Source organism: Rhinatrema bivittatum, chromosome 3 (assembly GCF_901001135.1).
Source record: "Rhinatrema bivittatum chromosome 3, aRhiBiv1.1, whole genome shotgun sequence".
In the NCBI taxonomy this organism is placed as follows: Eukaryota; Metazoa; Chordata; class Amphibia; order Gymnophiona; family Rhinatrematidae; genus Rhinatrema; species Rhinatrema bivittatum.
In genome coordinates this window covers 422997588-423021468 of record NC_042617.1, presented here as the reverse complement: position 1 = coordinate 423021468, position 23881 = coordinate 422997588, and the positions used below count along the sequence as shown (strand labels likewise).

General features: G+C 41.7%; 1 protein-coding gene across 1 annotated transcript in view; it reads right to left on the bottom strand.

Annotated features, from left to right (window-relative positions):
• The window catches only part of CSMD1 (CUB and Sushi multiple domains 1), a 4035193-nt gene that overhangs the window by 1333408 nt on the left and 2677904 nt on the right, over positions 1–23881 (bottom strand). The window contains 2 exon segments of the mRNA XM_029596871.1: positions 13484–13672; positions 20482–20697. Of these exon segments, the coding sequence (XP_029452731.1) occupies positions 13484–13672; positions 20482–20697 (405 nt within the window).

The window sequence follows — 23881 nt, the reverse complement described above, 5'->3', positions numbered from 1 at the left end:
ACTACATCAACTGGCTTACCTTTATTCACATGTTTATTTTACCCTCAAAAAAAATGTAGAAAATTTTTGAGGCAAGAGTTCTCTTGGCTAAATCCATCTTGGCTTTGCTGATTAAACTCTGCTTATCTATATGTTCAGCAATTTTGTTCTTTATGATAGTTTCTACCTTTTTGCCTGGCACAGATGTCAGACTCATTGGTCTGTAATTTCCTGGATTACCCCTTGATCCTTTTCAAAAATTGGCATTACATTGGCAACTAGAGATGTGCATTTGTTTTTTGCCGAATTGGAAAATTTCAACAAAATTGTCCAATTCGGCATGGATTGGAGGACCTGAAAAATGATCGGGCTTTCCCCGAAATTTTGGGGAAAATCGTTTTTTGGGTTAGAGCGGGGGAAGGGGCACATTTTAAAAAAAAAAAAAACACCAAACCCACCCCAATCCTTCAAATTTACTTAATTACAAAACCCCCACCATCCCGTTCCCCTCCCCAGAAAAAACTTACTGAAAGCCCTGGTGATCCAACGGGGTCTTGGGAGCGTTCTTCCACTCTCAGGCCATTGGGCCTACCAGGAATCAAAATGGCGCCATGGCCCTTTGCCCTTACCATGTGACAGGCTCTACTGGTGCCATTGGTCGGCCCCTGTCACATGGTAGGAGCAATGGACGGCCGGCACCATCTTAGAAAATGGCGTGGGCCATCCATTGCTCTGTCCATGTGACAGGGGCCAACAATGGCACCGGTAGCCCCTGTCACATGGTAAGGGCAAAGGGCCACTGGTGCCATTTTGATTAGTGGCAGCCAACAGCCCGAAAGGGAGAGATCATTCCTGCGACCCCGCTGGACCCCCAGGGCTTTCAGTAAGTCTTGGGGGGGGGGATTGGGATGGTGGGGGGGAGATTGTAATTAAGTAAATTTGAAAGTTTGGGGTGTTTTGTTTTTTCATGGAAAATCGCCGAAAAAAAAAAATAAGCCACAGGTAAATGACATTTTCCACAAGGTGCCCGAACTGTAGCCCAACCCGAAAACCTTAAACGAAGCACATCTCTATTGGCAACCCTCCAGATGCCATAGATGATGATACTGAAAGTTTACAAATTTCCAATAGCTGGTCCACAATTTAATTTCTCAGTTCTTTCAGTGCTCTGGGATACATACCATCTGAGCCAGGTGATTCGCTACTCTTTAGTTTGTCAATTTGCTCTAGTACATCTTCCAGGTTCTCTCAGATTTGTTTAAGCTCTTCTGAATCATCACCTTTGAATATCATTTCTGGCATGGGTATATGTCTTACATATTCCTCAGTGAATATTGAAGCAAAGAATTAATTTAGTCTCTCTGCTATGGCTTTGTCATCCCTAAGAGCCCCTTTTACCCTTTCATCGCCTAATGATCCAATTGTCTCTCTCACAGGCTTTTTAACTTGAATGTATTAAAAATGTTTTTAATTATGAGATTTTGCTTATATGAGAAACTTCTTTTCAATTTCACTCTTTGCCTTCCTTATCAATGCTTTGAATTTGGCATGCCAGTGCTTAAGCTGTTTCCTGTTTTCTTCAATTGGATCCGTGTTCTATTTCTTGAAAGATTTTTTTTGTTAGATATTATAACCTCTCTCACCTTACCTTTTAACCATGCTGGTAGTCTTTAAGCCTTCCTTCCACCTTTTGTAATGCATAGAATACATCTGTTATGGGCTTCCAAGATGGTATGTTTAAACAATGTCAATCCCAGATCTAAACTCTTAACCTTTGCAGTTGCTCCTTTCAGTTTTTTCCTAATCATTTTCTTCATTTTATCATAGTCACTGTTTTGAAAGTTAAATATTGTTGCTGTAGATTTCTTTTTTGTGCTCCCTCCAGTTAAGTCAAATTTGATAATATTGTGATCCCTATTGTCAAGTGGCTTCAACACTGTTACCTCTTGTACCAAATCCTGTGTTCCACTAAGGACTAGGTCTAAAATAGTTTCCTCTCATGGTGGTTCTTGTATCAGCTGCTCCATGAAGCAGTCATGTATTTCATCTAGGAACTTTACTTCTCTAGAATGTCCTGGTGTAACATTCACCCAATCAGTACTGGGGTAATTTGAATCACCCATTATTACTGTGCTGCTGATTTTGTTAGCTTCCCTTGCTATTTGCCTGTCTTTCCTTACTATTTACCTGCCTTGCACTGCTCTTTTCTCCTCACCTGCCCTGGTTCCTACTTGCCCTGCTTTTGCCTCACCTTTGGACAGACTTCTTAGTTCTAACCCAGCCTGGCCCTTTGATGTTGCTTCACTTGCTGCCTGCACTGACCTTAGTTTGCTTCCTCATCTCTGCCTGAACTCTGCCAGCCCTGACCTTAGTTTGTTTTTCATCTCTGCCTGGATACTGTCCATCCTATCCACAGCCTGAAACATGTCAGCTGCCACCTGTCAGAGCCTAGTTTGTGCTCATATGAACTAGACTGCACGAACCTGATGGTGGTCCAAAGGCTCACCTTCTAGAATCATAATACAGACAATGTAGATATGGAGAGGACTCGTGTAGTCAAAAGAAGATCTAGGAAAGCACTAAAAGTCTTTCTATCAAATTTTAAAACAAAGAGAGAAAAGGGCAGAGACACACATGAACCCATCACAATGGACCAGTTCCCTCTGTATGCAAATGTTGGAGAAGGGAGAAGAAAGAAGTCATTGTGATGCAGCCAGCAGCTCCATTAGTTACCTTTGGGTATCACATGTTGCAGCCAGAACCCCTACACTTCTCCACTCAGAATGAGTCACATCCAGTGCTCAGTGCATGCTCTCAGCCTGGGGATAAGATAGAGTCTGGAAGACTCAAAGGAGGAAGCTCAGGAAGGGAAAGATGAGGAGGTGCTGTGTGCAATTTGTGTGCTGCACAAAGCAAGGCTCCGCTATCCATGCATTACATGCTGTCCATTAATTATCATGTCCAAGGCTCATGGTGCGGCTAGAAAAAGAGGTAGGCATGATCACACGTCTTCTCAGAAAGGAGCTGTTATATATCTAAGAGCCTCCACTGGTGGCTCTTGTTGCTGTTCTTGAAGTGTTGAGAGCAGAGCACAGGTGTTGGTGTGGATCCTAGCATCAAACAATGGTGACTTTTCTGTGGTACATATCAGATCTGAAGGCACACCAGAGTCCCATGGCACATGACGTTAGCAGCTAGGGGTGTGCATTCGTTTTGAACTTAAATGTAAAACGCAACTTATTTTTGTTTTTTAACTTAAAAAAGTGATGAGGCGAAAACGATTGGATTTCCAACTTATTCAACATAGCTATGTTGAATACGTTGGAAATCGCGATTGTTGATCCTAAATAAAAATTGAAACCCCTCACCCTCCTTAATCCCCCTCCCAAGACTTACCAAAACTCCCTGGTAGTCCAGCAGGGAGTCAGGACGCCACTTCTGAACTCCCTTGCGAGGAGCACGTGACGTCGGCGTCACGTCGGAGTGACGCGGCGTCACGTGATTCCCCGCGCGTTCGCTCCGGGACCCTCGTTGCACCCAAAAGGAACTTTTGGCCAGCTTTTGGCCAGCTTTTGGCCAGCTTGGGGGGGCCTCACCCCCCCAAGCTGGCCAAAAGTTCCTTTTGGGTGCAACGAGGGTCTCGGAGCGAACGCGCGGGGAATCACGTGACGCCGCGTCACTCCGACGTGACGCCGACGTCACGTGCTCCTCGCAAAGGAGTTCAGAAGTGGCGTCCTGACTCCCTGCTGGACTACCAGGGAGTTTTGGTAAGTCTTGGGAGGGGGATTAAGGAGGGTGAGGGGTTTCAATTTTTATTTGCACGTATGGACATAGACTCAACTTATGGAATTCTCCATATGTCCAAATTGACCGAAATTGACCCCCCCCCCCCCCCCCTTTCGACTTATGGACTTATGAACATAAACTTTTGCTCTGCACATCCCTATTAGCAGCTGCCACTTGCTCCTTTGTCCCTCGTCCCAACTCGAAATTTTGACCCAGACTCTGTTACCCCTTTTGGTCATTATACTCCATAATAGCAATTACGCAGACTCAGTTCTTGGTATAAAATGGCTGCAGCTTTTATTTTAAACATAACATGATAATTTTTGTAGGATACCTGAGCCAGCAGTATGGTTATGCTGCTGCCCACTGCCTGGACCAAGCAAGGCAGCCTGACGATGTGGGCCCCCACCTTGTTCCTGAGCAAGGGGGCCATCGCCTTATATACCTCCTGGTGCCCACGGCTACCCCCGCTGTCGTGTGATGACACCAGCACCACGTGTAATCTGACTGCACTGGCCCGGGTACCCGCCAAAACAAGAGGTAGGGAGGACCCTTGCCTCGTGTCCCCGATCCAAAAAGGATCGCTTACCACGTGTTGTGGCCCTTTAAGGGGCCGCAAGCGTCATCAGAGGGCGCCGTCGGCACCTCCTCATGATGTCATGGCCCCAGGGCGGGGCTATGGAGTCGCACCGTTGCGGACATTCTCCTGGGCTGTCGGTAAGAAGGGGTGCGATTGCCCCCCCCACCCCCCTTGTGTCCTCAGTCACCCGTATGCTGCCGTCATGGGTGGGCTCCGGGTAATTGGCATGGGCCCACCTTTCTACTTGGAAAACACTGGGTTAGAATACCCTTCACTCCTCCTCCTATCAGTATTCTGAGGAGGGATACGTGTTTGTTGGTAAATCAGATGTGATAACATGAAATACTTGCAAACTCTCATTTTACAGTCTACAATAAATATGGAGATCAGTTACTTTTACTGATTATAATTTAATATATTAATCAAATAAAACAAAGAAAGTAGACTAATTTCATTTATAAAGTCAACCTGTTAGAGTTTTTTATTTTTTTTCAATTGGCAGGTGTATGCAGTCTAAAAGTCTTTTGATAAACCTAATGAAAAAAACATTAGCTCTTGAAAGAGTTAAGGGTGAAAATTAATGCAGTCATTTCTCATTTGAGAAATGACAAATGCATAACTTGTTTACAGCTCATGTAACTCCTTTGCAAGATGGAATTACAGCATCTACTTAATCTGTCAGATCTGTATAAGCAAACTGCAGCTCAGCATACTGAAATTTGAACATTTATATTATGATGAAGTAATAAATGAAAAGACAACCAAAATGTCTTTATAGAATAGACAAATGTCCTAACCTCATTCTCTAGTTTGTAGCAATGGACTTACTGGAACAAATTTATGGACCATATAAACCAACAGAACACTGGCAGAAACACCGCTTAAGAAAAAAATTTCAAATGGTCACTTTTTAACTCGCAAAACCTAGACATATTTTAAAGGGGACAATAGCAATTGAGCAAAGTAATGTCTCTTTGATAATTATTTGCAGTATATGTTTGCAATTTGTATGCATATTCTATTCTGCATCTGCTATATTTGCAGGCTAGGAATGTGCATTTGTTTGAAACAAATGGGTAACACATGACAAGTCCATATTCATTTTATGTGTGGCCTCCACAATGAATGAAGAGGTCCCATGAATTAAATGCATAATCTTCATCTCATTTGTTTACGTTTCCTAATCATTTCTATGGCCTGTTGCAGTTTATACTTATGTACTGCTAAGAAAAGATACAACTTGTAAGTACTATAGAAAGCAGCTCTTAACTGTGTGAACATATTGTCTCAGCCATGTCAGAGCCAAGGCAGGAAAATTTGGCAAGGAAGCCACACATAAGACATATTACAGTGAAGCATCTTTCTAATCTAGCCTATACAGTAGCTGCTATATGCATATAAAATGCTGATGTCCTCTCACTGTAAACTCTGAGCATTTGCAAAAAGCTCTGTGCATTTTTTTAGCTCCTTCCTGAGAAAGACATACTAATAGTCATAGAAGCTCTCTTTTATGGGTTTCTATTTTGCTGTCAAGCACTGTCTAGTAGGGGTGTGCATTCGGATTGACCGCATTAGTAAAACGCAACTCATATTTTTTTTTTACTTAAAAAATTGATTCGACATAAACGATCGGATTTCCCACATATCGAACATAGATATGTTCGATATGTGGGAAATCGCGATTGTTGAGCCAAAATAAAAATTTAAACCCCCTCACCCTCCTTAATCCCCCCCCCAGACTTACCACAACTCCCTGGTGATCGAGCGAGGAGTGAGGACGCCATTTCTGCAATCCTTGGCGAGAAGCATGTAACGTCGGCGGCACGTCGAGTGACGCCAGCGTCACGTGATTCCCGGCTCGTTCGCGCCGGACGGCTCGTTCGGCCCAAAAAGAACTTTTGGCCAGCTTGGGGGGGTCAGGAGGCCCCCCCAAGCTGGCCAAAAGTTCTTTTTGGGCCGAACGAGCTGTCCGGCGCAAACGAGCCGGGAATCACGTGGCGCCGCGTCACTCAGACGCGACGTCACGTGATTCCCGGCAAGTTCGCGCCGGACGGCTCATTCGGCCCAAAAAGAACTTTTGGCCAGCTTGAGGGGGTCAGGAGGCCAGCTTGGGGGGGCCTCCTGACCCCCTCAAGCTGGCCAAAAGTTCTTTTTGGGCCGAACGAGCCGTCCGGCGCGAACTTGCCGGGAATCACGTGACGCCGCGTCACTCGACGTGCCACCGACGTCACATGCTTCTCGCCAAGGATTGCAGAAATGACGTCCTCACTCCTCGCTCGATCACCAGGGAGTTGTGGTAAGTCTGGGGGGGGGATTAAGGAGGGTGAGGGGGTTTAAATTTTTTTTTTGCACATATGTACATATACCCAACTCATTGGATTTTTTTAATGTCCATATTGGCCGCAAGTGGGACCCCCTTTCGGACATAAAAAATATGAACATAAAATTTTGCTCTGCACATCCCTACTGTCTAGGCCTCTGATTTGTTGGTGATTCCCTATACTGTATACTTGGTTGGTTTAGACACATTTGGCTGTTATTGGTAGACCTCACCCTGAATCTTGGGGATTGTATCACCTTTGTGTTGTTTGGGATAGACCCCATTGCACACCTTCAAGATTTTGATACATTTGTGCAATTTATGATGGATCATACTCTATGCCTTCGGGATTTTGATACCTTTATGCTGTCTGTTATTCTCTAAATTGTATGCCTTATTGGCTTTGATGCCTATATATTGTTTGTGATTCCATGCACTAAACAGGTAATTTTCAAAAAAAGATTTACACACATAAAATTTGTTTTATGTGCATAAGTGGGCCCCACTTTTGATACCTTGGGTGATTTGTCAAGTCTTGCTGCTATTTTGCTCCTTTGATGGTGCCTTGCAGAATTCCTGCCACTGCTAGAGCTACCATTTTGCCCCGCTGTGGTACTTGAGCTTTTCATGCTACTTTTGGTGCCAGGTTGACATAGTTTTGATACATTGGCATGCCTTAACCTTTCTCATGATCTAATATTATTGTAATCTACTTTAAATTTATTGTAATTTGTTTTGATACCATTCTTAGTAAAAAGCAGAATATCAAACATCAATAAATGAATAAATACCCATCAGTTTAATTAGAAATGATTAGGAAATCACAACTGGGGAGCACAAAATAGGCTGCAATGCTTTCCTCATTGACTAAATAACAAAAAATTGAATGAATAAAATGATCAAAAATTGTTACTCTGCCAACCGCTACTGCAGACAGTTTATCGGGACTAAAATAGAACATGATTATTTGAAAACACCAATATGTATGCACAGTTTGCTGTATTGACCCAAATTTGCCCTCTGGAATGCTCCTTTTAGTCTAGCTAAAAGTATACACATTGTAGAAAACCATGCATACTTTTAGTCACATAAAGGAAGACAATATCCATCCAAAGCAATCTACCTGGGTAAATAACTTTGAAAATTGTCCTCTTAAGGCATATTATTTATGAGGCTAAAATTCAGCACCATTTGTCTGGTTAAGTTTGGCTTTATTTAATAACTATACCAACACTACTCCAATTTTAAACACCATTCCAAGACGCCACTCCAAAGACCTTATTATCTTTATATCATGACCATCATACTAGGCCTCATCGTATAAGCTCACGCTATTTGGACTAGCCTTATTTATAATCATAGGTCATTCTTGATTGAAAAGTCCCAATACACTCTATTTTTTGGAACAAGTTTTTTATGCAATTAAAACTCAAACAATGAAGTACTTAACTTCGATTCGTGATAATCTTTTATTTCTTGACAAAAAGCTGGTAACCCTCTATTCATGATGGTCTTTCATTAATTAACAAAAAGCTGGTAACCCGACACGGGGCCATGTTTCGGACTGCTCTTGCATTGTGCCAGTCCTTTATCAAGGGTGAATTATCCTGCGTAAAAAAAAGTCATTATTGAATAAAGATACTATACGGTCAGACAAATAATACATTCATAGTGGCCAACTGTTATTCTTTAGGAGACGCCGTGGTGCATTCTTTTTTAAGAGTACCCCAACCAATTGGTACGAATCAACCTCGTGAGAATTGGCCATGTTCGGTTTGCAAGCAAGCTATTACGGGTGAAACTTGGATGGATGTAAAAGGCTATAAACATGTAGCCTATCAATATATAGACTGTTTGTCTAGTCATGTAGTATATCTCATTGAATGTCCATGTAAACTTTGTTATGTTGGTAGGACCAAAAGGATGGTGTGGACACGACTCATTGAGCACAGAAGCTGTATAACCACCGAGAAATTGACAGCTCCGATAGTCATGCATTGTAAAGAATTTAAACACATGTTTGATGAGCTACGTTGGAGAATATTGGAAAACGTTCTAGTACATCCACCTGGTGGTGACATTAATAGAGTGTTAAATTTGAAAGAGCAACAGTGGATTTTCAAATTGAGGTCTGTATCACCTGATGGTTTAAATGCCTCCATTGACTGGTATTCCCTCATCTGAGAGGGGAGGAGTCCCCTGATGTCATCTACTTGAGAGGCAGAATTCACCGCATTATATCATTTATTTATTTATTTATTTATTTATTTATTTAACAACTTTTAATATACCGACGTTCGTGAGGCACATCACGCCGGTTTACAAGTAACTCAGTTAAAGGAGGAAATTACAATGAACAGGGGGCCGGGGGATGGGAGCAGGCCAGAAAAGGGGGGGGGGGGGGTAAGGGAGACAGGAAGAAGAGAGGGAAAGATAGGTAGCATGAGTGAGAGTATAAAAAACAACCGTTAACATAAGAAATAAAAGGAACTTATTTACAGAAAAAGGAATATTTACATTAGTGACAAATGTGGGTGGAGCTTTAGTGACGTCATTGCGGTATTATTTAAGCTAGTTCCGGATGGGTTCCGGAAATCAGCATATTGAAGTGAAGAGAAACACTGGGTTGCCATCTTTTGAAAAAGTGTTGTCAAAATTATGTGAGTACCCTGGGAGAGTGGCTGTTTTTAAAGAATAACAGTTGGCCACTATGAATGTATTATTTGTCTGACCGTATGGTATCTTTATTCAATAATGAATTTTTTTGACGCAGGATAATTCACCCTTGATAAAGGACTGGCACAATGTAAGAGCAGTCCGGAACACGGCCCCGTGTTGGGTTACCAGCTTTTTGTTAATTAATAAAAGACCATCATGTATAGAGGGTTACCAGCTTTTTGTCAAGAAATGAAAGATCATCACGAATCGAAGTCAAGTACTTCATTGTTTGAGTTTTAATTGCATAAAAAACTTGTTAAAAAAATAGAGTGTATTGGGACTTTTCAATTAAGAATGACCTATGATTATAAATAAGGCTGAGTCCAAATAGCGTGAGCTTATACGATGAGGCCTAGTATGATGGTCATGATATAAAGATAATAAGGTCTTTGGAGTGGCGTCTTGGAATGGTGTTTAAAATTGGAGTAGTGTTGGTATAGTTATTAAGTGTGTGTTTATCAATACATTCCACTATTTAATTTGAGTTCCACCTTCTGTTCAATTATAAGTAAGTTTGGTTTTAGCCAGACAAATGGTGGGATTTGAAAATCCTATTTCACTGACTGACCCCGAGTTGACTGGATTAGTTTTTATCTGGCTAAAATTTTATACAGCTAACTTGGGGGTGGGGAGAGGGGTTTCTGGATTGGAGTCAGATATCTGTCTTAGTTAGCCAGATAAATGCCAATTTTCAGTGTTAACTGGCTAATACAACAGAAGAGCTGTCCAAAAGTTAGCTGGATTAACTTATTTGGCTAACTTTAAGATAGTTGGGGATAATCAACAACATGCCTGTGACATTGAATATTCCTGCAAAGTTAGCTGGATAACTTTATTCAACTAAATTTTCAAGTTGACCAGCAGCTGACTATGAACTCTATATCAATCTACATTAATGTATTATCCAACCAAACTTTATAGCCGACCAGAGAAAAATATGTTGCTTAAATAATAATCATAATAATGATTATTTTTATTGCATAACTTAATATTATAAGGCTTTGCTGCTATTGTCCAATGTTTAGATGAAAGTTCTTTTAATCAGGTAAGCAAATGGCAATGCTGTATCTTCTTTCAATTTTTCAAGTTTTTTTTTAATTATTTCGATGTTTCAATTTTTGAACACTGTTCATTCAATGTATCTGACGGCAAAGTATATCCACAAAAGAAAAAATGAGAAACCACTTATCATATTGCAGCAGCACCTAACTCCTGCGCCGTATCTGTAACGCCCGACTGAATAAAGCGGCTTGCAACTTGAAACTGCTTCAATAATGCCCGACACAGCCTGTCTGTTTCATTGGAGGGACTTCATCAGGGGCTCGGGCTTCAAATTATAGTGTTTCTCTATGAGTGGAAGTTGAAAAATTGAAAGAAGATACAGCATTGCCATTTGCTTACCTGATTAAAAGAACTTTAATCTAACCAACCCGATGATTAAAAAATTCCAACGGTGAGCAATTTACGTTATAATGGGTTACAAATCCCATATTCAATTTAAGTGAATGAAATGAAACATGATACAGTGTAATCATTCTGCTCCCGAATGAGGGTTGTTTATATGAAACATATTTTGGCACAATAGATAACGTGGTTTATTATCTATTAATTGTCATATTAGTACCATTGTTGACATCTAGTTTTCAAAAAAATTACAATGTTTAGATGAAGCAAGCATTCACTATGAAGTTACTTGTGGAATGGACTGTGTAAATATTGTTCTTTTGTAAATATTCAGATCTTTATTTGGAACTACAATTATTGCCTGCAAACTGCAATTATTTATTTTATTTATTTACATTAACTTGTATTCTGCCTATTTCCAGAACCTGTTCTAAGTGGATTCTAAATAACATTAACATCAAATCATGACAGTTATAAATACAAATAAAATATCTAATTACTACATGGGTTGTGTTTCTTTAGCAAGAGCAATAACTAGTAGGTTCCCTGAGTAAAATTAAAGTATGCATCTAAAAGAAAAGCTAATACCATCTAAGTCAATTTTTACTCTAGATCTCATAAAATATTAGATATAGGGGCAGAACTCTTCTTCAACCAGCACTTTATGGTGAGTTTGATCATCTAGTCATCTGATCAAAATATTGGAATAGTTTCCACCTTATAAACAACCCCACTAACCTCCTTCAGATTTGATGCAAGCAGTACATTAATGATGTGGTATCCAATTTTTTCATGCATGTTCAAATAGACTTCAGTATGCTAAGTACTGAAATAATGATATCCAGAATGCACATAGAGATAAAGGTCCAATATTAAAGGGATCATGGCCTTTTCAGGACATGAACCCTTTAATTATTCTTTCAATTCACCTGTGATCTGTCACAATGTTTAGGACTAATAGGCAAGCAATAAAGATTGGTTGGTCAACCAAATTAAAATAGATAACCAAATGTCAAGGGACTAATAAGCACAGTGGAATTTCCTCTGATCAACACACATCTACTCCTCCCCCCTCAGAGTACGCCCCCAAACCAACACTACCATTAACACATACTATTCAACACATAATTCCCTCCATAAATATGCCCCAGCCATCACCTATATTCCCCTCCCAGACCTTCTCAGTCAATGCATTCCTTTCCCTTGAAATTCCCCAGTAAACACATTTCTTTCTTCCCAGGTCTCCCTCTGAAACAACAAATACCGTTCTTAATCACCCAGCTTGAATATCTCTCCCAAATAACACACATCTTTCTCCAGACTCTCCAGAGGAGGAGGGTTATATTGGCTGGGGTTCCCTTTGTTAAACTCCAAGAGGTTGATCTTAAATAAGTACGCCAGATTTTATAAGATACGCACGTAGCCATGCATATATTATAAAATCCGGGGTCGGTGCGCACAAGGCTGCGCAAAATCGGCAGCCTGTGCGCGCCGAGCCACACAGCCTGCCTCCGTTCCCTCCGAAATCGGAGCGGCCTTGGAGGGAACTTTCCTTCCATGTCCCCCCAACCTTCCCCTCCCTTCCCCTATCTACCCCACCCCCCAGTCCTACCTAAATCCCCCCAACCTTTTGTTGTGCAAGTTACGCCTGCTTGAAGCAGTGCCGGGGGACTCGGGACCACCCTCCCGGCCCACCCCCGAACCATCGCCACGCCCCCCCGGCTTTTAAAATCTAGCCCTAAGCATGTCAGTCCTGCCTGGGTCAAGATGGCATGCTAGGAGTTTACTACACTGCTGGATCAGAAGTTAAATTTCGAGCACTAGGAAGGCACATAAAATGTAACTTTCAGTACTGTAGGCCTAGTACATAGCATGATAATGCTATGTAACTGTTTAGCTTATGGAGCTGTACTGAATTTCAACAAGAATATAGAATTTATTTGTTTACTTTTTTATATCCTGCCTATGCAACTACTGCCTAAGGCAGGATATACAATAAAAGTTAACACACTTTAAATAATAAATTAAATCAAATACTAAACACTGTTTTTGACCTAGGGTAGGGACTACTATATGGTACTGCTTAACACATGTGCTAAAAGCAGTTAGTGCACATACTAAGCATAGCTACCATTAGTACATAGTCCCCAAATGAGGTCAGCTATGCAGACTGTTTTAATAAGCACAATATTTTCAATGAAATTAAAGCCTTTTTTTTCAATTTAAAATAAAAATTGATTATTTTAGGAAATAATGCCTTCAAGCTAAAGAAACTATGATCAAGAACATATACTGAATGCATATAATCAAACAACTTCCTACCTATATCTGACTTGACAATTCAAAATCCTTGTTGATTTGATTAATGGTTGTTCAAAAATTTATGTCATAGAAGCCTTGTGATTTATCTGCCTTTGGAAGAATAATTTCTAAAGGCAAATGGTCAAAACACACAGATTTATTACTTCTCTGATAGTCTTATTCTGCTTTTCTTCTCTAGCTGTACCAGTCATTAAAATAAATCATAGCTGTTTTAACTAGAAACATTTCGGGCATATTAGTACAGTGTTTTCACTGCACTAATATGAAGCCATTTGAAATTAACTATGTGTAATCAACGATTACACATAGTATGTGTAATTAACTATGTGCGATCAACGATTTGATGAATGAAATGAAAGCATGTGACCACCTACCCACACACCTTGGCAGAGGTGCACTCCACACTCGACGGCCACCTCCAAGGCAAGTCAGCCTAATGGCACCTTCCAGGCGATAACCCGCAAAACAGGAAAATGTCAGGGAGTCTCCAACTCCAAAGTGAAAGCCAATTCTTCGACTAAATGCAGGAACTCCAGGATCATCACAAGGCTCCAGGTCATATTCTGCAGGTAACAGAATGGTGGCAAGAAATAAAGAAAACATGAACATATGCAGCATTGCAAATTCAAGGAATAATAAAATCAGGAATACTAAATCAGGAAACTTGAATTATAAATGTATCTTCAGCATTGTGAATTCAAGTGAATCCATCAAGACACTGATTTCTAGGACTGTTTTTTAAATTCAACTTACTACCTATTTCATCAGGGGCAATTTTGAATGGCATGTACTGTTTGCAATGTACGCAGACACTTTTTGTGCACATCAATTGCAGTCAATGTTCAATGGAAAACCATGCATGTATTTCCCTTTGAAAAATATAAGCTACAAATTATGCATACTAAAAATGGCCGCATTCTTGCACCTGTTATTTGTGTGGCCTGGCAAGGAGATAAAGAGGAAGGAAGAACTAGCATACCTATATTTGAAAATTAAATGTATATATATATGTAATGAGACCTGTCTCTTACTGCTGTGGCAATCCATACTTCAACCATTGCCACTGTGGCCTGACACTTACAGTATTCAAGGTGCAGTCTCACCATGTAGCGATACAGAGGCATTATGACATTTTCCGTTCTATTAACCATTCCCTTCCTAATAATTCCTAACATTCTGTTTGCTTTTTTGACTGCTGCAGAACACTGAGCCGACGATTTTAAAGTATTATCCACTATGATGCCCAAATCTTTTTCCTGGGTGGTAGCGCCTAATATGGAACCTAACATCGTGTAACTACAGCAAGGATTATTTTTCCCTATATGCAATACCTTGCCCTTGTCCACATTGGACTGATACATTAGTATGATTTAGATAAGACCCTGATTGATTTTTAATGAGAAAGTGTCTCTTGCCTAAAAATCAAGGTTTGTGTGGGTGGGGAAAAACAGGCACTAGAATTAACTATCTCTGGCTTGCTTATTACCTCAGACACACATAAACTCTAAAAAAATCCCTCTATTTCACCTTTCACCAAACATTTATACGTCCAAAGATTTCCCAAAGCTATATTTACCAGTGCTCTTTAACCTCCATTTAATAGAGTCCCTACTCTCCTACTCCCAATATCTACGACTCCCTAAGTCCTCATTCTTCCCCTGCTCTCCTCCCAATTCCCTACTCTCTCACTGAATCCATGAGTCTCATTCTTCTCATGTTATCCCCCTCCCCCAACCAAAGTCTGAGCCCTGATCTCTACCAAATTTCATGTCCTCAATCTCTCTCTTACCGCTCCCCAAGGAGCTCCAGCAACCTATGGCTTGACAAGTATTTCACTTGGTGTTTTTGTGGCTGCTGCCACTACTGGTACTTCTAGCTTAAACCCTCTCCCTCCAGTCCTCTTCCTCCTGTGATTAGTGCAATTAAAGCATGAAAAGTTTGAAACATGGGGCTCTATATCTACAGGGCCCCACATGATTCAAACATCATCTGTTTGAAACACAGGGGTCTCTTGCCATGCAGTAAAGAGATGTGCATCCATTAATCCCCTACTTCCCATGAGTGGAGAGGGTGGATTTCATCTTATTATTGTCAGCGGTGGACCCACCCAGATTACCTCTCAAAAATTGCACAATCTCTTTCGTAGATATTTCTAGAAAGGTTTTTTTCTGTGAACTTCTTGAAAATGCAGGAAATTATATAATTGCACAAAAGACACTATTTAGAACTTGCCAGCTATAGTAAGAAAGCCTCAGGATTAGTTCAATCTATTCATATGGCTATTTGGAGGCATAATAGTGTTGACTAAAATGTACCAGTCATATTTAAACTTGGTGGGAAGCCTCTGCATTTTTGTAGAATTCATAACAATGAAAATAGTGAAAATTGGACCACGTGTGTTTTGCCAGTTGCTCTCTCACCCTTACATTCACTGCCATATGGAAGACTCGGCGTCAGTGTTGCCAGTGTGGACCAAGCAATTGTCTGCTGCCAACCCATCATATGCAAAAGCTGCCACCAGCCTCAACTGTACCACTTGGAGAAACAGGAGTGGAAAAGTACTCTGAAATCTGTTTTCATGGTTTTCATTTCCTTCTCTATTTTCAATTGTGCAAGCAAACTGGCTTAAAGGCTTTGTGAAAATTTGTAATCCAAAACTTTAATCTTGCCCTTAAATATATAGCAGGTCAATGTATTTTGCATTTCACTGAGCTGACTGAATATTTTAATGCCAGATGAATATTATCCAAAGCTTAAATAATGAGTCTCCATGATAATCAAGTACTGTTGAACCATAGGCTCAGAGCACTGGAACTGCTACTAGATCAGTGTTCATTTATTACCAGAACAAAATTAATTCCACTAGGTTTATAGTTTTAATGGTTCCCTAGTGTGATTTTTTTTTAATTGTAAGATACAGCTCTATTATTGTAAAAATTTAAATTTAAGAATAAATCTAACTATCCTGAAAATGCAGGTATTTATTTAAAGCTGGGCACTGACATTTGCCTTGGTTTTAGAAGCTGAAACATTTTCAGTGTCCCTTGCAAATATATTTCCATGACCCAAGCTATTAGGAAATGATTTGCAGTTTTAAATGCTTATTTATTTATTTATTGTTTATATAAGTGCTTCATATGCCTCCTTATGCATTGTGTAATGAAGGAGCACCATAAGTCTTTGCTGTCTGGATGCTGTTTATTGTTTTGTGCCAAATAAACCCAGAATCATGATCAATCCACATTTGCTCCATTCATAAATCTTGATGCATTTCCTATTGCTAACCCTTTGTGTAAATATACTATATTTCATAGTAGTTTCTCTAAAATGGTTCACTGCACGCAGCTGATATTTTATTATATCTTATCACCAGCTACTGGCACTGTAAATCTGTAAGCATTCCTGTTGAAACAATCTCTGCCAAAGTACACACTAAAATCTGGGCTGTCTGTACATTTTCGTCATTAATATCGTAGCATAAATTATACTGCGTCCTCTTGCCATCCGATTGTACACAAACAACTTGAATGAAGTGCTAATAGACTGCTATTGCAATACATTCCAAATAGAAAAACATTTATCATAAAACTCCAATTTCCATAACCGATCCCCTGGTCCATCATGAAGCCACTTGAAAGCTCCAGAAACTGCGTTACTTTCAAGGATGTCATCCATGTCTGTCTAGAGCAAACAGAAGCTACAACAGCTTTATAGCGGATTACAATGTTTTTATGTTGAACTGTGTCAGTTCTGGGCACATCATTCCACTGAAATGCAGTTGAAGATGTGACGGAGCATTGCCATTTCTGTTTTCAAGTTAATATGTTGTACTATTATTTATAAGATGCAAGGCTGTCCAGAAAAAACAATTGTTTAGCTTCCATGGGAGTCGCTTAGGCTTTCCCCAAATCACCTTTAGAGATTATCACCACTAAAATGTGTCTAATAAGTCATTTGATCAACAAAGCATTCTGTTTTCCAAGTTTGAGGAAGCCTTCAAATTTTAAAAGCTCCTGGGGAAGTATTTTCCACCCATATTCAGGAAAATGAAACAAATGCCTGAAAGATAAGAATCCAAAACAGCAACCAATGAATAAAGATACAGGAGATAAAAATGTCACCTCAGGATACACAGGAAAGAGAGAAGACTTCTAGCAATTTGATTCAAATGTTAAGCTGGTATAGCTTACAAGCAATTTGAGATTTTGATGGAAAAGAGCATATGAAAAAGTAATGTGCATTTCTTTAAAACCAATGGGGCGGATTTTCAGAGCCCTGCTCGCGTAAATCCGCCCAAAACCGGGCGGATTTACGCGAGCAGGGCCCTGCGCGCCGGGAAGCCTATTTTACATAGGCCTACCGGCGCGCGCAGAGCCCCGGGACTCGCGTAAGTCCCGGGGTTTTCGGAGGGGGCGTGTCGGGGGGGGGCGGGCCCGAACCGCGCGGCGTTTTCGGGGCGTGTCGGGAGCGTTCCGGGGGCGTGGCTACGGCCCGGGCGGCCCGGGGGCGTGGCCGCGCCCTCCGGACCCGCCCCCAGGTCGCGTCCCGGCGCGCAGGAGGCCCGCTGACGCGCGGGGATTTACGCCTCCCTCTGGGAGGCGTAAATCCCCTGACAAAGGTAAGGGGGGGGTTTAGACAGGGCCGGGCGGGTGGGTTAGGTAGGGGAAGGGAGGGGAAGGTGAGGGGAGGGCAAAGGAAAGTTCCCTCCGAGGCCGCTCCGAAATCAGAGGGAACGGGGGTAGGCTGCGCGGCTTGGCGCGCGCCGGCTATACGAAATCGATAGCCTTGCGCGCGCCGATCCAGGATTTTAGCGGATACGCGCGGCTCCGCGCGTATCTACTAAAATCCAGCGTACTTTTGTTTGCGCCTGGAGCACAAACAAAAGTAGGCTATTCGCGCTCGTTTTAAAATCCGCCCCAATGTGAAAAACGCAATGAATGAGGCTATTTTTTATTCATTTTGAATGGAACAAACCAAAAATGGCTTTCTACAAAAACACCTGAACATTTTCAGGTATTTTTAAATTTGTTGGGCTTACAAACCTTCCCACCCTGTCAAAATTAAAATGAGGGCCTGTGACTACTTAACTGGGCCTCCTGGGTCCCTCCAACCGTCACTCCTGAAACCAAAATGAAAGCCTGAATGAGGCTCAAGCCTACCTGGGCCCCACTGGGGTCTCCCTGGGCCCCTCTAACCCCCTAATTAAATCTGCCAGGGCCATGCAAGAAAATGGTACTGGCTGTACCAGAGGCAGGCACCAAAGTGACATCAATTCAGCGGAAGTCCTTTTTGAAAAATCTGTTTATTGCTTTCAGAAGACAAATACAGTATACAAAACAAATACTGAATAGCAATTCAAAAGAAGCATGCAGAAATCACAATGTAGAAGAGCAGTTCTACACACATTTTAGAACAAGCATGCCTTCTTAGAAAAAACAAAACCATCTGTTGGGACAGGAGCAAGTGGGCTTCGCTCCTGCTCTTAAGGATTATAAGGACTGAAGGAAGTGGATAAGTGGGGGCTGAGGAGTGACTGAGGAGGGAGCTGCCTGGCCCAGGCAGAATTAAATGGAGGGCAGTAGGGGCCCAGAAAGGCCATGGCAGGTCCCGGAGAAGCTCAGCTGGGTAGGCCTGAGCCCTGATTGGGCTTTCATTCTTAGTGGCTGGAAGGATGGGGTCAATGGGCTCAATTTTGGTAGGGGGAGGGTTTGTAAAAGCCATGAAAAGCAATTTTTTTTTTTTAAAGTTCAGAGGTTTCTTTTGTTTCTGTTGCAGCGGAGGTGGACCCTTGGACTGAGGTGGGGTTGACGCAACCCGTAGGTAGGGAACTACGGGTCCCCACCATCAGCAGGCAGAAGGGGCTAAAGGGCAGAGGCCGCTGGAGCTTCACCTATACCAGCCCTCGTTCCCAGAGGGTTAAGCCTTTGGGTGCTGGGGGTGGCAGGACTTAGATGGGCCTTGAGGATAGCTAAAGATGAGAGGAGGTTAAGCCCAGAGACAGCAGCCGGTAGATGGCGTAGTCCTATCCTGGATTGGATTTTGTACAGGAACTCGGGAGCCAAGGGAACAAGGAGAGACTGGAGGTGTTCGAGCAAGGGAAGGCCTAAGCCTTATCAGTCCATATCCAGAGGATAGGTGAAGATCAGGGCCAGTGACAAGTAGGAATTGAGGAAAGCAACATAGAACTCTGGACACAGGAAAGTCTATAGCATAGTCATTCGTAGCACTAGTCAGGGCACAGAGATAGTGGGCGTGGTCAGGCGATGCAATGGTCAGGCACGGAAAAAGCAAATGTGGTCAGGCGATGCAATGGTCAGGCACGGATAAAGCAGATGTGGTCAGGTGATGCAATGGTCAGGCACGGATAAAGCAGATGTGGTCAGGTGATGCAATGGTCAGGCACGGAGAAAGTAGATGTGATCAGGCGATGCAATTGTCAGGCACGGAGAAGGCAGACGTGGTCAGGCATAGCAAGTTTGAGGTCCAAGCAGGCATGTAAAAGTAGAAGGAATCTAGAACTCGAGGCCCGGTGGCAACTAGGAGCAAGGGAACCTGTGGCAAAGACAACTACAGAAGACTAGACCCGGCCTTAAATACCGAGCTATGTGATGTCACCGAGAGTAGGACCGGCAGCTTTAGCATGCTGCAGGTCCTTTAAATGTCCCAGTGAGGCGCGCCGGCCAAGAAAGCAGTGATGGCGTCTCTGCTGCGCCACAAAGGTGCTGACCGCCGGCAAGGCCACTGCAAGGGAGGCAGCACTGGAGGCGCTCCCCCTACGTCAGAAGGGACCTGACTCTGTCGCCGGGAACGACGGAAGGTGAAGAATGCCGGCCACGGGTATCGTGGCCGGCAGACGTATCAGTTTCTTTGTTTTGTTTTAAGTTTAATGTTTTGGGTTTTTTTTGGTTCAGCAAATGAACTGAACAAAATAAACAGAACATTAAATATACCAAAAAGATGGAAAACAAAATACAACTAAAAAACAAACCAAACCAAAAATGTTTATACTGCATATTCCTGGTACATCTGAAAATGTAACTGTTTAGTTTATTTGGAAATGGCAAGGCATAAAAGAGAAGAGACCTTAGTAAGCAATCTCAGAGGGTATATTTAACAGTCAATAGTTGTGGAGTGTTTACATACTGTATGTGGGTGTTTGTATATAGATAAATTTACTGTAGATATATAGAGTTATATGGCTATAGATATAAATACATATATAGAGATATAGAAATGGAATATTAGGTACATATATAGAAATGAATATATACACATACATACACAGAGATAAATAAGATACATATATATTAGATATGCTATGATAGTACAATTTTTGATACCTGTTAAAGAGTTTATATAAGATCTTCCTTACCTGAAAATGTTATATTGAAGCCTTCGTAGGAGATTGAAAAGTCAGATATAAATCGAAGCTGTGCTGTAAAATTTCCAAAGAGACCAGCTTTGATTGTAGGTGGCAGAACTGAGCCTGTCAGCCTAGCCACAGGTTCCATGAAGCTGCCATCTTCTGTGATGAGCAAATAATCATGGGAGCTTTCAAGATGAAAAGTATGAAAGACGAGCTGTACTCCTTCCAAACAAATAAGAAGTAAAATGAAAGAATAGCAGAACATAAAAATGGTATGTATGGAAATTAGATACTGTCATACATTAAAGTATTGTACAACTTCAACATTACTATGACCTTCTTTACAACAAATCCTGGTGCTAGCAAGTTGAAGCAATCCTCAATATTTATGTAGTATTTTGGGTCACAATTAAATCCTGCTTGCACTTTTATAACTTATTAGATTCTATTGAGTCTAAGTTTACTAAAAGGGATCACTATATTTGCAGCTCTGACAGGTATTACTAAGTCTGAAATCAAGCAAGATAGCAACATATAAATCAACTAAAGATCATTTTTGAAAGAGAACTAGCTGGCTAAGTAGACTTCGAAAATATATTTGGCTGAGTGTCTAAATTTACCTATGATTCACTTTGAAGTTAATTATTATCCGTCAATTTCTTGGTGGGCCTAGGGGTGGGGTTAGATTAGAGAGAGATAGGAGGCTAGCACAGATTTCCAATGCTAGCCGCTTAATTTGTCTGGCCAAATATATGAACTTCATAGAAGGCCTACATCTGACCAGCAAGATCCAGTTGCTGTGCAGAGATAAAGCCAAGCAGAAGGCCAACAAACTTCCCACAATATTCCATCTGGAGGCCCCCATCCCACACTCCTGAAGCTACCGAAATTGTTCAAGTTGAACCAGAAGGAAGATTTAGGCTTACCATCTTCTGGGTTGTTGTATGGAATTATTGTGATGACACTAGGGTTATCATTGTCACAGTAATGTCGAACACCAAACTGGGAGAAGGTAAGCCTGCTTTCCCCTCCTGGCTTGGCTTGGGGATGTTTTTGGAGGTCTTCTGGGGAGGGAGGGATCACTCAGGGGGAAAATTGCAGAGGGGAGGGCATATTTGGTCCTGTTCCACCAAACGTTTACATTGGTATGGAGGGAAGATTATGTGAGGAAGGGATAACAGCTTCCCTGGATAACTCTGACATTGTGACAAGAGGGAGAAAGGGATAATTCTGTGTGAGGAGGAGGACATTGGCAACATTGCCCAACTTTGATATTTTAGAGGGAGGAAAGCAGGCTTGGATTTGTCAATAGGCACATTAGACCTGTGTCTAGGGCTGCAAAAATCTGGAGGTGCAGGCTGGCTGAAGATTTGCTGCCTTCTAGCTGTGCTGAATCTCACTCATCAGAGTAAAACTCTGCTTCTTGATCCAACCTTTCCCTTCCTAGGCAGCCTGCAGGGAATGGGAGAATAGGGTTGAGCCTGGTGCAGACTTAGCAGAGCAATAAAAAGCTTCCCTTTTCCTTAATCCACCCACTCCCCTCCCTCTCTCATTCAGGATCTGAAGGGGAAGGGAGTTAGCCTGCAGTAGACAGGACAAAGGGGATTCATTTTACTGATGGTTGGTGGGTGAGAATTGGGGGGAGAAGGGAGACTAGGGGATGAGAGAGAAGTAGCTGGCGGCATGTGTCTGTATGTGAGAGAAAGGAGGAACAGGAATGGCATGGCAGATCAATATGTGAGTGAGAGAGAAGGGATTTGTGCCAGGTTGTGTATGTGTGTATGCCAAACTGTGAAGGAAATTAGACAGAATATGCAAGGGCGAGTAAGTCCCAACCACAATAGTAACTCCTGCCTCATCTCACCCCCCCCCTGTCCAACTGAATTTCAGATCCTCTCTCCTTTGATCTTGGATGTTATCCCCCTGATATGGGATCCTCACTTCATTCCTTTATCCTCGTCTACCTACACCCTGGAAATCACATCCCAACCCCAGCCCCTCATATTCTTTCCTCCTTCTTCCCTTTTCTTAAATCAAAGAAAAAACTTTTCTCTCTTGCCCTCCTCTCCACCATCAAAGATTCCTGATCTTATCCCTTTTTTCTTTGTGCAAGCCATCTTCCATTCTCCCCATACTAGGTCCTGTTTTCTTCCCCTTTTTTTCAGTCCTCACACATTCTCTCCCACCTAACCCAATTCCTGGTCCTCCTCCCTTCCCCTCTTCATCCCTGGTCCTCACACCCTCATCTTCTCCTCTCTCCACCCCTGAGACTGCTGATCTCTGCTGACACTGGAGATCCCTTTCCCTCATGAAATACAAATAAAATAATTTAAACAAACAGAAGCAGGGTTGGAAAACTGCTTTATTTTTAGAATGTAAAATAAAAGATACACATGTTTGTTTATCAGTGTGCTTCAGAATTTTCAAAATTTTGCTATAGCCTCTACCTCTGGGCTTCCACACAAAACGGGGTCCGACCTAGTGGGGGGAAGCGGTATGACAGCCTCAACAGTACCAAGGATCAGAAAAATCCTCAATCCATTACCGGAGGAAAGATCTCGGGGCGGGAATGGCCCCTCACTGAACTTTTACATTTCTGCGGGAGGATGGCAGGGTGATGATGTGGTCTATGGCCATTGACCTCACACTGTAAATTTACTTGGGGCAGGCGTGAGAGGTCTTAAGCAATTTGTCATTTATTTTTAGCAATGTCTAGCTAGGTCTTGGAAGACATACTTGAATGGCGTAAATGTAGCCCTCAAAGATTTGGCCAGCTATATTTAGGTTGATATTTAGTTGAAAATCTTGTTTGATTATAAAATCAGCTTAATTTAGCTGGCCAAAATTTGACTGGCTATATTAGACATGGTACAATTTTTTTTTAATTGACTCCAAAGTATACAAAATACAGATGCAGGGCATGCTTATCTCATAATAAAAACAAATTCTGTTCAGACTATTTATAGTTTTAATATACAAAATCAATATTAGAGAGAACAATATATTTTCTGTCTTTGACTATACACTAAGAGGCTGATAATAAAAATTTAATCTGAGCTCCTAAATTAAAGGACCTAATTTGGATGCTTATGTTTCGCCGGACTAGGTAATCTAAGTTTTCAGCTGAAAATGTACTTAAATTTAGAGCTGTTATATATATAACTAGATTTAGGCCCCTAAGGTAGATGCTTATTGCGGGAAATCAGTACTAAGCAACTAATTTTATTCTCTGCCCTAACTCCACTCTTAGCCACCCACATTTTATGCCCCTAACTTTAACAGTCTAATGACTAGGACCACAGGACCCTAAATGTAGCTACTCAGACCTTGTACATTCTGAAATGAACTAATTTAGGATCCTGTCTTCCAAAATTAGGCAGCTAAACCCTTTAAAAATTGTACTCTT